At 38.9% G+C, this 15,907-nt stretch overlaps 1 protein-coding gene across 6 annotated transcripts in view; it reads right to left on the bottom strand.

The window, feature by feature from the left end:
• LMBR1 (limb development membrane protein 1) overlaps positions 1-15,907 on the bottom strand; it is a 201,578-nt gene that overhangs the window by 15,233 nt on the left and 170,438 nt on the right. Inside the window, exon 16 of one of the 6 annotated variants that reach the window (XM_032244890.1) lies at positions 8,762-8,788. The exons of the other annotated variants lie outside the window; for them this stretch is intronic. Within the exon in view, the coding sequence (XP_032100781.1) occupies positions 8,782-8,788 (7 nt within the window). The 3' untranslated portion in view covers positions 8,762-8,781. Of the gene's footprint in view, positions 1-8,761; positions 8,789-15,907 lie in introns of those variants that run through there. 6 annotated transcript variants of the gene reach the window in all.

The raw sequence follows: 15,907 nt of genomic DNA, 5'->3' as shown, positions 1-15,907 counted from the left end.
ACAGCAGATATGATCAAGCAAAAGAAAGATTCCACAAACCTGAAGACAGGTCATTTGAAATTATCCAGTTGGAGAAGAAAGTAAAAATTAAAGAGTGAAGAAGGCTTGCAAAACTTATAGAATACTGTACTAGTCCCTTCTTGCACTGCTGTACAGAAATACTTGAAACTGTAATTTATAAAGAAAAGAGGTCTAATTGGCTCATGGTTCCACAGGCTGTGCCAGGTAGCATGGCTGGGGAGGCCTCAGGAAACTTTCAATCATGGCAGAGAAGCAGGTACATATGGCTGGAGGAGGACGAAGAGAGCAAAGCGGGAGGTGCTACACACTTTAAACCACCAGATATCTTAAGAACTCACTCTTACGAGAAAAGCAAGGGGGAAATCTGCCCCCATGATCCAATCACCTCCCACTAGGCCCCCTCCTCTGACAATGGAGATTACAATTCAACATGAAATTTTGGTGAGAACATAAATCCAGACCATATCAAATACCATCCAGCAAACCAATATATGTATTTGGAGGTGTCTCAGAGGAGAAAAGAAAGAGAAAAATTTTTAAAAAGCTTATTTAAAGAAAAAAATCAGGAGTGTCTGATCTTTTGGCTTCCCTGGGCCACACTGGAAGAATAATTTGTCTTGGGCCACATATAAAATACACTAACACTAATGATAGCTGATGGACTTTAAAAAAATATAACACACACAAAAAAGTAATGTTTTAAGAAAGTTCATGAATTTATGTTGGGCCACATGCGATCTGCCAGCTGTGGGATGGACAAGCTTGAAATAAATAAAAACTTCCTAAATCTGGGGAGGGATATAGACATACAGACTCAAAAAGCCTGAACATTCTCAAATAGGCTGAATATCAGTGAGGTCCAATGAGACACATTACAACTAAACTGTAAAAAGTCAAAGAGAAGATTTAGAAAACATCAAGAAAAGAGTCATTCATCTCATAAAAGGAGACACATAAGACTATCAGTGGATTTTTCTGCAAAAACTTTATAGGCCAGGAAAGAGTGGGTTAATATATTCGGAATACTGAAAGAAAAACTGACAAGCAAGAATACAATACTCTGCTAAGCTCTTTTTAAAAAATGAAAGGGAGATAAAGTCTTTGCCAGACAAAAACTGAGTGATTTTCACCATGTGACCCATCTGATAAAAAATGCTGTCAGGCATGGAAGGATCACTTGAGCTCAGGAGTTTGAGACCAACCTGGGCAACATGGCAAAACCCTGTCTTTATAAAAAATACACAGATTAGCCAGGTAGGGTACCATACACCTGGAATCCTAGTTACTTGTTGGGGGCACTGAGATGGGAGGACCACCTGAACCCAGAAGGTCAAGGCTGCAGTGAGCCATGATGATGCCACTGCACTCTAGCCTGGGCAGCAGCGTAAGACCTTGTCTCCAAAAAAAAAGAAAGAAAAAAAGAAAAGAAAAATAAATGCTTATGGGAGTACTTTATATGGAGCTGGAAAAAGACAAGAAATGTGAAAGCATATGAAAACATAAATCTCACTAGTAAAAATAAATATATATTAAAATACAGAATATATAACACTGTAATGGTGATGCACAAATCACCTATAATTCTAACATATAATAAAAGTTAAAATACAAAGTACTAAGAATAACCATAATGACGAAAATTTCCTAACAGAATCACAGCAAAAAAGAAACTAACTTTAAGAATACAGCTAGTGCTCGACTTATGACCACGATTGGTTCCGACAGACCAGTCGTAACACAATTTGGTCGTTAGTTGAGTTGGCTATATGTACAGTACTGTGAAATGATGTTATAAAAATCTTTAAGTCATATTTTATCATAATTTTCTTTCATTACTGTTATATATCATAATTTTCTTTGTTCATTTTATGCCACTTGTATCATTTCTACACCATTTTGTTTCTTATTTTTACATTCGTCAGGTTTAAGTAAAACACTGCATTACCAGTAGTAAAGGTTGACCTGAATGCTTATTATGAAAGCATTCTTGTCAAATCTCATTTTTAAAAAGCCACCTTAACTTGTGGTAAAGGCGCAGCCTGGTGTAAAACTGTGGAATATTCACAGATCACTGAACCACGGTGGTCTATGGTTTGAAGTGAAAAACCACAGCACATGATGAGTTTTGAAAAGCAAGAAAGGCAAGAAAATGACTAACAATGATATGATATAGCATATGTGTTTATTGTCCCGCACTGTCGTACACCCAGCTGGGCAACGTTTGCGTTGCCAGACGTGGAGCAGTCGTAGCTAGCTATTGTGGTCGTAAAGTTGAATGGTCATAAGTTGCATAGGTCGTAAGTCGATCAATACCTGTACAAAGTCATGGGGACAAAGTGAAAGTGTAGAGTGTCAGTATGCAATTAAACAGAAGTTGTTATCAAATTAAAACAGACAGTTATAACTGCAAGACTTACAAATGTCCCATGATAACCAAAAAGGAAAAGCCTTTGGTAGAGACAAAAAAGATAAAGAGGAAGGAACCAACCATTACCAAAAAAATTTTTAAAAAATCATAAAATAAGACAGCAAGAGAGGAAGAAAAACAAAACCAAACCATGCAAAAGACAGAAAACAACAAAATGGCAATAGTATGTCCTTACCTATTAATAATGACTTTAGGTGTAAATTGATTAAACTTCCAGTCAAAATGCATAGAGGAGCTGAATGAATTGGGGGGGAAAGGAGCCAGTGATATGTTGTCTACAAGAGACTCATTTTACCTATAAGGACAGACATAGATTGAAAGCAAAGGGATGGAGCGCAGGAGTTCAAAGCTGCAGTGAGCTGTGACTATGCTACTGCACTCCAGCCCAGGTGACAGGGTGAGATCCATGTAGAGAGAAAGAAAAAGGAAAAAGAAAAAAAAAGTGAAAGAATGGAAAAAGATATTCCAAGCAAATGGTGACCAACGGAGAACAGGGGTAGCAATACTTAGACAAAATGGACTAAGAATAAGAACATGTCACAAGAGAAAAAGAAGGTCATTATATAATGCTAATAGGGTAAAATCAACAGAAAGATAAAACAATTATAAATAGATGTATACAACCAATATCAAGGTATCTAAATGTAAAACAAATATTGACAACTCATAAGAGAGAAATTAACAGCAATACAATAATGGTAAGAGATTTTAAAACCTCACTTTTAATAATGGTAGAACATCCAGGCAGAAAATCAATAAGAAAACAGCTGACTCAATAACATAAAATAAATGGATCTAATAGACATATATAGAACATTCCACATAATAGCACAATAACCATTCTTCAGGACAGATGATGTTAGGTCATGAAACAATTCTTAATACATTTAAGAACACTGTAATTATATCAAGTATTTCCTCAGGCTACAATGGAATGACATTAGAAGTCAATGACAGAAAGAAAATAGAAAAAGTCACAAAAATGTGGAAACAATATACTTTTGAACACCCATTGGATAAAAGATGAAATCAAAAACATTTTCAAAAATATCCTGAATCAGAATAAAAACAAAAAAGAAAACAAACAAACAAAAAAAATACTCTGAATCAAAGAAAGAAGAAAACACAAATTACCGAAGCATATGGATGTAGTAAAAATAGTACTAAGAGGGAAATGTATAGTAATAAATGCCTACATTGAAAAAGGAGAAAGGTCTCAAACAATCTAATTTTATAATCCAAGGAATTAGAAAAGAACAAACTAAACCCAAAGTTAGCAGAAGAAAGAAAATAATAAAGACTGAAGCAGAAATAAATGAATTAGAAAATATAAAAACATTAGAAAAATCAACAAAAGAGTTGGATGTGTTTAAAGATAAAAGTGACAAACCCTTAGCTAGACTAAGTCAAAGAAAAGTCAGAAATAACTAAAATAAGAAATAAAAATAGAGATATTCCAACAAATGACACAAATAAAAAAGATCATAAGGAATTATTATGAACCATTCAGTGCCAACAAATTGGATAACCCAAAAGAAACAGATAAATTCCTACAAACATACAATCTGCCCAGACTAAATCTAGAAGGATAGAAAGCCTGAGTAAACTAATAAACAAGAGATGGAACCACTAATCAAAACTTTCCAACAAAGAAAAGCCCAGGACCTAAATTCGACCAGATGATTCAAAGAAAAATTAATATGAACCCTTCATAAACTGTTCCAAAAATAGAAGAGGGAGGTAAATGTCCAAATTCATTTTACAAGGCAAAAATCACCCTATTTCCAAAGCCAATAAAAAAAGGCAACACAAGAAAAGAAAACTACAGGGCAGTATTCCCGATGAACACAGATGCAAAACTCCTCAAAACAATGCTAGCAAACCTAACTCAACAGCACATCCATACGCTCATACACCCTAGCCAAATGGGGCCAATTTAGTGCTGGGATGAAAGTATGGTGCAACATATGAAGGTCAATCAATGTGATATACCACACTAACAGAATGAAAGACAAAACCACATGAGTATCTCAGTAGATATAGAAAAGAGCAACTGACAAAATTCAATATACTCTCATGATAAAAACTCAAAAAAATAGGTGAAGAGGGAATTTATCTTACCATAACAGAGGCATTTTTTTTTAAGAGATGGAATCCTACTCTGTCACCCAGGCTGGAGTGTAGAGCCTCAATCTCCTGGAAAGTCATCCCTCTCACCTTAGCCTCCCAAGTAGTTGGAACTATAGATGCATGTCACCATGCCAGGCGAATTTTTGTATTTTCTGCAAAGACAGGGTCTCATTTTCTTGCCCAGGCTGGTCTTGAATTCCTGGACTCAAGCTATCCACCCACCTCGACCTCTCAAAGTGCTGGAATTATAGGCCTGAGCCACTGTGGCTGGCCAAGGTAATATACACTTTTAAAAACCCACAGCTAACATTATAATCAATGGGAAGAAACTGAAAGCTTCTAAGGTCTGGAAGAAGGCAAGGATGTCCACTCTTGCCACTACTATTCAACATAGTACTGGAAGTCCTAGCCAGAGCAATCAGGTTAGAAAAACTTTAAAAATCCAACCAAACAGGCAGGGAAAAAGTACAGTTATCTACATATGCAGGTGAAATGATCATATAGGTAGAAAATCCTAAGGACTCCATTGAAAAAACTATTAGAATAAATGAATTCAGTAAAATTACAGATTACAAAATCAACATTAAAAAATCAGTGGAATTTCTATGAACCTAAGAATGGACTATCCAAAAAGGAAATTAACAAAATAATTCTACTTGCATAGCATCAGAAAGAACGTTATAATAATAAACTCAACAACTTAGATGAAATAAATTCCTTAAAAGACACTAACGAAGTTCACTAAAGAAGACCTAAACAAAACAAACAAACAAAACTACAAACAAGAAAAATTAAAAGACTTTTAAAAGACTCAATATTGTAAAGATGTCAATCCTCTCCAACTTGTTTTATAGATCCAACACAATCCCAGTCAAAATCTCAGCAGACTTTTTATAGAAAATGACAAGCTAATTTTAAAAGTCATGTGAGAATACAAAGGACTTAGAATTACCTAAAACAAATGAAAAAGAACAAAATGTGTCGAGGCCAGATGTCTCAGCCCTTTGGGAGGCTGAGTCAAGAAAATCACTTGAGGCAGGAGTTTGAGATCAGCCTGGGCAACACAGCAAGAATCAAAGTCTACAAAAAATTAAAAAATTAGATGGCCATGGTGGTGAATGCCTGTAGTCCTAACTACTAAGAGGCTTAGGCAGGAGGATCGCTTGACACCAAGAGGTTGTGGCCACAATGATCTATAATCATACCACTACACTCCAGCATGGGTGACAGAACAAGACTTGTCTTCAAAACAAACAAACTGTATTAGTCTGTTCTCACACTGCCATAAAGAAATACTTTAGACTGGGTAATTTATAAAGAAAAGAGGTTTAATTGGCCCATTGTTCCATGGGCTGTAGAGAAAGCATGATGCTGGCATCTGCTCAGTTTCTGGGGAGGTCTAAGAAAGCTTTCAATACTGGGGAAAGCGAAGGAGAAACAGGCACATCTTACATGGCTGGAGCAGGAGCAAGGGGTTGTGGGAGGTGCCAAATACTTTTAAACAACCAGATCTCACAAGAACTCACTATTGCCATGACAGCAGCACCAAGGGGATGGTGTAAAACCATGAGAAGCAGCTCCCAAAATCCAGTCATCTCCCACACGACCCCACCTCCAATACTGGGTATCACAACTGAACATGAGATCTGGTGAGGACACAGATCCAAACCATATCACACACATACATACACACACACACATGACAATTTTTCAAAAAGCTAAAGAACTTCTATTACCTGATGTCAAGTCTTACGATCAATCTACTGTAGGCCAGACAGTGTAGTACTGATGTAAAGAAAAAAAAAGGCACTGATGGGGGAAAAAAAAGAGAGAGAGTGCCCGGAAACAGAATCATATCCACACATATGTGGACAACTGATTTTCAATGAAAATCCAAAGGTAATGCAGTGGAAAATGAATAAAGTTTTCAAGCAATAATGCTGGAATAATTGGCTACCAATATGGGAAAAAAAAAAAACCCTACAATCTATATGTCATACTATATTCAAAAATTAACTCAAAATAAGTTATGGACCAAAGTGTAGAAACTAAATGTATGAAACTTCTAGAAGAAAACATACAGGACAGTCTTTGTGATCTCGGGTTAGAGAAAGATTTAGCAGATTATGACATCAAAAGTGCAATCCATAAAAGAAAATTTAATAAATTTGACTTCTTCAAAATTAAGAATGTCTGCTCATTCAAAGATATTGTTAGGAGAATGAGAAGACAGGTCACTGAATGAAAGAAATATTCACAAGTCACAGGTCTTGATAAAGAACTTTTACCAAGAATATATGAACAGCAAAGGACAAGAAAATAAATCCAATCTTTAAAAATATCAAAAGATGTTAATAGACACTTTGCCAAATAAAATATACAACAGTGTATCAGTCTGTCTTCACACTGCTGATAAAGACCGAAACTGCAAAGAAAAACAGGTTTAATGGAATCACAGTTCCACATGGTTGGGAAGGCCTCACAATCATGGTGGAAGGCAAAAGGCACTTCTCACACAGCAGCATCAAGACAGAGTGAGAGCTTGTACTGGGAAGCTTCTCTTTTTAAAATCATCAGATCTCATGAGACTTACTCACTATCACAATAACAGCATGGGGAAGACCTGCCCCCATGATTCAATTACCTCCCACTGGGTCCCTCCCACAACACACAAGAATTCAAGATGAAATTCGGGTGGGGACACAACCAAACCATGTCATTCTGCTACTGGCCCCTCCCAAATCGCATGTCCTCACATTTCAAACCCAATCATGCCTTCCCAATAGTCCGCTGAAGTCTTAACTCAATCAGCATTAACTCAGAACTACACCATCCAAAGTCTCATCTGAGACAAGGAAAGTCCCTTCTGCCTACGAGCCTATAAAATCAAAAGCAAGTTAGTTACTTCCTAGACACAATGGGGATAAAGGCATTGGGTAAATATAGCCATTCCAAATGGGAGAAACTGGCCAAGACAAAGACACTACAGGCCCCACACAAGTCCAAAATCCAGCAGGGCAGTCAAATCTTAAAGCCCCAAAATGATCTACTTTGATTCCAAATCTCGCACATCCAGGTTATGGTGATGCAAGAGGTGGGTTCCCATGGTCTCGGGCAGCTCTGTCTCTGCAGCTTTGCAGGGTACGGCTTCCCTCCCAGCTGCTTTCACAGGCTGGTGTTGAGTGTCTGTGGCTTTTCCAGGCTCACAGTGTAAGCTGTCAGCAGATGTACCATTCTGGGGTCTGGAGGATGGTGGCTCTCTTCTCACAGCTCCACTAGGCAGTGCCCCAGTAGGGACTCTGTGTGGGGGCTCCAACCCCACATTTCCCTTTCGCACTGCCCTAGCAGAGGTTCTCCATGAAAGCCCTATCCTTGTAGCAAACTTCTGCCTGGGCACCCAAGTATTTCCATACAACTTCTTAAATCTAGGAAGAGGTTCCCAAACCTCAACTCTTGACTTTTGTGGACCACAGCTCAACACCAGATGGAAGCTGCCAAAGCTTGGGGCTTTCACCCTCTGAAGCGACAGCCCAAGCTGTACCTTGGCCCCTTTAGTCATGGCTGGAGCAGCTGGGACGCAGGGCACCAAGTTGCTAGACTGCACACAGAAGAGGAACCCTGGGTCCAGCCCACAAAACCACTTTTTCCTCCTAAACCTCTTGGCCTGTGATGGGAAGGGCTGTTGCAAAGGTTTCTGACATGCCCTTGAGACACTTTCCCCGTTGTCTTGGTGAATAAAATTCAGCCCCTCGTTACTTATGCAAATTTCTGCAGCTGGCTTGAATTTCTCCTTAGAAAATGGAATCTTCTTTTCAATTGCACTGCCAGGCTGTAAATTTTCCAAACTTTTATGCTGTTTCCCTTTTAAAACTGAATGCCTTTAATAGCACTCAAGTCACCTCCTGAATGTTTTGCATGTGATAACATTCAGCATCCCTTCATAGTGAGAGCCCTCAACTCATTAGGTATGCAAAGAGCATACCTCAAAATAATAAAGATCATATACAACAGTCCCACAGCCAACATCATAAGAACTAGAGAAAGACAAGGATGTTGATTTTCACCACTCCTATTCAACATAGTACTGAAAGTCCTAGCCAGAGCAATCAGGCAAGAGAAAGAAATAAAAGGCACCCAAATTGGTAAAGAGGAGGTTAAGTTATCCCCGTTTATTCATGGTATGATCTTATATCTAGAAAAATCTAATGACTCTCCTCCACAAAAAACTATTAGATTTGATAAATAAATTCAGTAAAGTTTCAAGATACAAAATCAATGTAGAAAAATCAGCTGCATTTCTATAGAAAAAAAAAAACGTTATCCTGCTGAGTAGAAAATCAAGAAGGCAATCCCATTTATAAGCCAGGAAAAAAAAAAAAAAAAAAGGAGGAAAATGGCAAATAGAAGGCAGGGCTAATGTGCAGTTCCCACCTGGAAAGACAGAACAGCATGTGGAGACTCATACCATGAACTTCTGCTCCAAGAACCACTATAGGAATGTAATAGGAAAATGTAAAGAATTCATAGATCCTTTAAAAGCAGCAGCATACCACTGCAAATACCACGAGACGGGCGAAAAACTGAGTTCACAGTATGTGAGGTGGGAAAACCTGCCTCTGAACACATGTCCTCACGGAGGTAGCTGAAAATCCAGGTCATGGGAAAAGGATCTAACCTTACTTAGAGTTGAAATAGATTTAGGGAGCCACACAAAAAATAAAAGTGGCATCAGTGGCAGGAAGAACCTTGTAGGCACTCCAGTCTCCAGTGTAAGCCCAGGGAAACCATCCCTGACTATATCTCACAGGGGCCCCTGGGAAAGGCAGACAGTGGAATTAGGAAGGGGTCACAGGCTAAAAGAAGCTTCCAACTAAAATCTGTAATAATTCTGACGGGGCACAAATTGTATTGAGCAGAATCTGGTGGGGGGCAAGGTGCAAACAGGAACTGCTGCAGATACGAGTGCAGAAGCCACCACCAACAGTGTGGGCAGATGGGGAAGGATAAAGCCTGAAAGCCACGACTGCTTTCTCAGCAGGGAAGTTTATGTCCTAGGGCAAGGTCTGAGGTAGGCACTGCAGGAGTGAGACCAGCCTTGCCAACTGCATGGGAGTTGGATGAGGTCTTTCACTACTGGCTCTCCCCAACTTCCCTGGAAAACTATATAACACAGCACAGGTGGCCAGGTTCCCTTCTGGAACATAACCCCATTGGCCTGAGAACCACCTCACCACAACCACAGAGGCTGGAGCAAGCCCTGACCAGGGAGAATCTGAACCCACACCCACCTAACCATGACCCCAACTGATGGTATATCTACCTACTCTGGTAGCCAAATACAAAAGACATAAACTCTTGGGAGCTTTATGGCCCTACCCATAGCCTGAGAAACCAGAATACTTACCCTGGTCAACTTGGGACAAGCTTAGATACCTCTACTACTACAGCAGCTGGCACTCTCTTGAAAGCGAGGCTAACCAACTGGCCAACCAACTCAGGCCATTACAGCAACTCATGACAGAATAACTCTGCTCCCAGGAAGGAGAAAACAAAAGCTAATTCCACTGCCTGCAACACCCTGGCTAACCAGAGGTTCTGAGTCCATCCACATGACACCTTTACTGCTGGCATAACCAGCATTCAATAAACGAAACATACTAACATATCTACAACCAAGAACTCTCACAGAGTCTACATCATTTCCCTGCCAACTTTACCACAGCAGATGCTGGTATCCACAGCTGGGAGACCTGAAGACAGACCACATCACAAGACTCTTTGCAGGCATTCCCCAGCACCAGCCCAGAGCCTGGTAGCCCTCCTGGGTAGCTAGGCCCATAAGAACAATAACAATCACTTCAGGCTGGCTCTCAGGAAGCCCCAGCACTGGGAAGGGGAGAACACCATATCAAGGGATCACCCCATGGAACAAAATAATTTGAACAGCAGGCCTTGAGTTCCAGACCTTTCCAATGAACTAGTCTACCCAAATGAAAAGGAACCAGAAAAGTAATTCTGGTAATATGACAAAACAGGGTTCTATAACATAGACATCCTAAAGAAAAAACAATCACAACTTCTAGAAATGAAAAACACACTTAGAGAAATACCAACTGAATGCACTGGAAAGTTTCAACAGTAGACTGGAACAAGTAAAAAAAAGAACTTCAGAGTTCAAAAACAAGGCTTTCAAATTAACCCAATCAGGCAAAGACAAAGAAAAAAGAATTTAAAAAAAGCCTCCAAGAAATTTGGGATTATGCTAAATGCTCAAACAAGAAATTCGTGTTCCTGAGGAAGAAGAGAAATCTAAAAGTTTGGAAAACTTATTTGAGGGAATAACTGAGGAAAACTTCCTGACCTTGCTTGAAATATAAACATCCAAATACAAGAAGCTCAAAGAACACCTGGGAAATTCATCACAAAATGAGTCATCAGGTTACCTAAAGTCAAAACGAAGGAATCTTAAGAGGTATGAGACAAAAGTATCAGGTAATCTATAAAGGAAAATATACCAGATTAACAGCATATTTTTCAGCAGAAACTTTGTAAGCCAGAAGGAGGAACTGGGGTCCTATCTGTAGCCCCCTGAAACAAAATAATCGTCAGCCAAGAATTTTGTATCCAGCAAAACTAAGCTTCATAAATGAAGGAGAAAAACAAAGAAATACCTAGGAGAATATTTAGTAAACAAGGAGCTGAAAGATACCTTCAACAACAATTAAAAAAAAAAAACTACAAAAACACTAGTGAAAGAAAAAGTGGATAACACAAGCAAATGGAAAAACATACCATGCTTATGCAGAAGTATTAATATTGTAAAAATGACCATACAACTGCAAACAATCTATAGATTCAATGTGATCCCTACCAAAATACCAATGTCATTTTTCACATAATTAGAAAAAACTACCCTGAAATGTATATGGAACCAAAAAAGAGCATGAATAGCCAAAGTAATCCTAAGGAAAAGGACAAAGTTGGAAGCATCACATTACCTAACTTCAAATTATACTACAAGGATACAGTAACCAAAAGAGTATGGTACTGGTTGGTATAAAAACAGACACATAGATCAATGGAACAGAATGGAAAACCCCAAAATAAAGCCACATATTTACAGGTAACTGACCTTTGACAAAGCCAAAAAAAACACACACTGAAAAAAAGGATATCCTTTTCAATAAAAGGTGCTGGGAAAATTGGATTGCCACATGCAGAAAAAACAAGCTGGATCCCTATCTCTCACCATATATAAAATCAACTCAAGATGGATTAAAGGCTTAAATGTAAGACCTGAAATTATAAAAATACTAGAAAAAAACCTGGGGAAACTCTTCCGGACATTGGTCTAAGAAAAGAATTCATCATGACCAAGACCTCAAAAGCACAGATAACTAAAGCAAAAATAGACAAATGGAACTTAATTAAACTAAAAAGCTTCTGCATAGTAAAATAATCAACAGAGTGAACAGATAACCTGCAGAATGGGAGAAAATGTTTGCAAATGATGCATCCAACAGGAGACTGATATCCTGAATTTACAAGGAACGCAAACAACAATAACAAAAATGACTTCATTAAAAAGTGGGCAAAGGACACACTTCAAAAAAGGGGCAAAAGACACATTTCAAAAAAATTCATACAAATGGCCAACTAGCATATGAAAAAAATGCTCCACATCTCTAATCAGAGAAATGCAAATTAAAACCACAATGAAATATCATCTTATATCAGTCAGAATGGCTACTGTTTAAAAGCAAAAAAAAAACAAAAACACACGTTGGAGAGCATGCGGACAAAAAGGAACACTTATATACGGCTGGTGGGAATGTAAATTACAATCTCTATGGAAAAACAGTATGGAGATTTCTCAAAGACTTGAAAATAGAACTACTATCTGATCCAGCAATCCCACTACTGGGTATCTACCTAAAGGAAAAGAAATCATATCCAAAACTATGCCTGCACGCCTACGTTTATAGCAGCACTGATCACAATAGCAAAGATATGGAATCAACGTAAGTGCCAATCAACGGATGACTGGATAAAGAAAATGTAGTATATATACACAATGGAACAGAATTCAGCCATAGCAAAAAATGAAATCACGTATTTTACAACAACATAGGTGGAATCATCATCTTAAATAAAACAAGTCAGATACAGAAAGACAAATGCTGCATGTTCTCACTTATAAATGGGAGCTAAATAATGCATACACACAGATGTAGAGTACAGAATGATAGAAAATGAAGACTGAAAAAGGTGATGGGGTAGAAAGGAGGTTGGGGATGAGAAATTATTTAATAGGTATAGTGTACATTATTCAAGTGACAGACACCCTAAAAGCCATGACTTCACCATTATACAATCTATGCACATAACAAAATTGCACTTGTATCCCCATAAATTTATATGAAAATAAAATAGACTGTGGTAAATCCAGACAATAGAATCTTATTCAACATTAAAAATACCTGAGCTATCGGCTAGGCTCATTGGCTCATGCCTGTAATCCCAAAACTTTGGGAAACTGAGGCGGGTGGATCACGAGGTCAGGAGTTCAAGACCAGCCTGGCCAAGACGGTGAAACCCCGTCTCTACTAAAAAATACAAAAATTAACTGGGTGTGGTGGTGTACACCTGTAGTCCCAACCATTCAGGAGGCTGAGGCAGAAGAATTGCTTGACCTGGGAGACAGAGGTAGCAGTAAGCCAAGATCACACCGCTGCACTCCAGCCTGGGAGACAGAGCACGCCTCCATTTCAAAAAAAAAAAAAAAAAAAGATATGAGCTATTAAGCCATGAAAAGCTATGGAGAAACCCTAAGTATATGTTAAATGAAAGAAGCCTATCTGAAAAGGCTATATACTGTGTGATTCCAACTATATGACATTCTGCGAAAGGTAAAACTACCGAGACAGTACAATTAGTGGATGCCAGGGTTCAGAGAGAGAGGGAGGGATAAAAAGGGCATAGAGGATTTTTAGGGCCATGAAACTATTCTGCATGACGCCAAAATGGAGGACACGTGACATTACACATTTGTCCAAACCCATAGAATGTACAACACCAAGAATGAACCCCAATGTCACCTCTGGACTCTGGACAATAATGTGTCAATGTAGGTTCATCAATTGTAACAAATGTGCCGCTCTGGTGGGATATGTTGACAATGGGGGAGGCCCTGCAAGCGGGGGACAGGAGGTACATGTGATATCTCTGCACTCACTTTTCTCTCAACTGAGCTGTGAACCTAAAACTGCTCTACTTGTCTGGAAAAAAAACAAAACAAAAAACAAAAGGCAAGTTATTGGCTGCCTGGAGATGACGGTGGACAGGGGAACATGAGAGTCCGAGGGAAGAAATGTTTGTGGGTGATGAACATGTTCACTACCTTGACCGCAGTGGTGGTTCTACAGGTGTACATGTAAGTCAAACCTTATAAAATTGTCACTTTAAACATGTGCAGTTTATTGTATGTCAATTATATATACCTCAACAAAGCTGTTAAAATGCATTTATTAGACTTCAGACTATATACCCAATGTCATGCATTAATATATTAATGTATGGCTATACCAATTAGATTTATTTAGAAACTCTGTATTTCTGTTTTTGTTTTTGTGTTATAAGTTAAATTTTTAAAGAATTTTGAGTCCCTACCATATTCCTACATTGTACTGTACATGTACTCAGGAGCTACAAAATAAGTATGTAAGACATTTATTCCCTTCATGGTATTGATAGGCTTCCTAGGAAGACAAGACTTCCAAAACAGGCAATATTTCCAGAATGGCCAAATGTTTATATACAAAGTCAAGTGAAATGGGAAGAGTGAAGTATGTCGACCTCCCCCTGCTTATGTGTGCTACGTGTTGTGAGGCCAGCCAGCCCTTTCTTCAAGGAGAATACAGCTTTATGGAGGAAAAGAAAAGCCATTAGGATATAATGTAATAAGTGACCCGGTAGATAAGTAGAGAAGTGCACCCAGTGTTACGAGAGTACACAGGAGATACCTCATGGAAAATTTATTTGTGGAGTTAATGGCTGAGCTGAGTCTTGAATGACACGTTAGGTTTTGCCAGAGAATGGCTGGTGAAGAAAATTATTCACAGTAAACAAAGCAATGTGTTCAAAGGCACAGAAGGCACAGCAGTCATTTTGTTTCTAACACACTTGAAGATTATGTCTTTATTAATAATGCCTCAGAATGTGAGGTTTGGAATGGCAAGAGACAGACAGGGGTTAGGTACATACAGATCTTATGTGTTACCTTAAGGAGAGTGTACAGTATTTGAATGGCAAATGTCTTTGCAGCATTTGCAGCAGGGAAATGACAAGATGACACTTTCACTGTGCATGTGTATGTGTGGTGGGGATTGAACTAGCCCTTAAATAACAAGTAGACTCTGAATGGAGAGAAGAGACAAAGGAGGTGCCCCAGGTTAGGACTTCATACACCAGAAAGGCTACCTTCAAAGGTCCTTCCACCTGCTCCCTCTTCCCTTATCAGGCGCATGGCACTGAGAAGAGAAATGCAAACACACAAAACTGACTTACTAAAAACAATTAGGCCCTGGCATTCGTGAGATTGCCATGTCAAGGAAACAGAGAAGGCGACAAATATTTACTGAGCATCTACTGACAAAAGGCTTTAACAAAAATTCCTTTTTTTTTTGGCGGCGGGGGTGGGGACCGAGCCTCACTCTGTTACCCAGGCTGGAAGTGCAGTGGTGTGATCTCAGATCACTGCAGCCTCTGCCACCTGGGTTCAAGTGATTCTCCTGCCTCATCCTCCCAAATAGCTGGGATTACAGATGCACGCTACTATGCCTGGCTAATTTTTGTATTTTTAGTAGAGACCAGATTTCACCATGTTGGACAAGCTGTTCTCAAACTACTGGCATCAAGTGACCTACCTGCCTCAGCCTTCCAAAGCGCTGGGAATACAGGCATGAGCCACCGTGCCCAGCCAAAAAAATAACATATTAAGATGAAATTCACGTAACACAAAATTGACCATTTAAAAATAAACAGTTCAGGGGCTTTGGATGTATTCCAAAAAATTCTACTTACTGTCTATGGATTTTCCTATTCCAGAAATTTCATGGAAATGGAATTGTATAGTACAACAGCATGTTTTCAAGGTCCATTCATGCTGTAGTATGTATCTGTTTAGTCATTCTTTTTTCTAACTGTGATAAAATACACTAATATGATGCCAGGCACAGTGGCTCACACCTGTAAACCCAGCTACTCTGGAAGCTGAGGCAGGGGAATTGCTTGAACCTGGGAAGTGGAGGTTGCAGTGAGACGAGATTG

The sequence above is a fragment of the Sapajus apella genome, unplaced genomic scaffold (assembly GCF_009761245.1).
Source record: "Sapajus apella isolate SASKATOON/1434 unplaced genomic scaffold, GSC_monkey_1.0 scaffold56, whole genome shotgun sequence".
Taxonomy (NCBI): Eukaryota; Metazoa; Chordata; class Mammalia; order Primates; family Cebidae; genus Sapajus; species Sapajus apella.
This window is presented reverse-complemented; position numbering and strand designations above follow the sequence as displayed.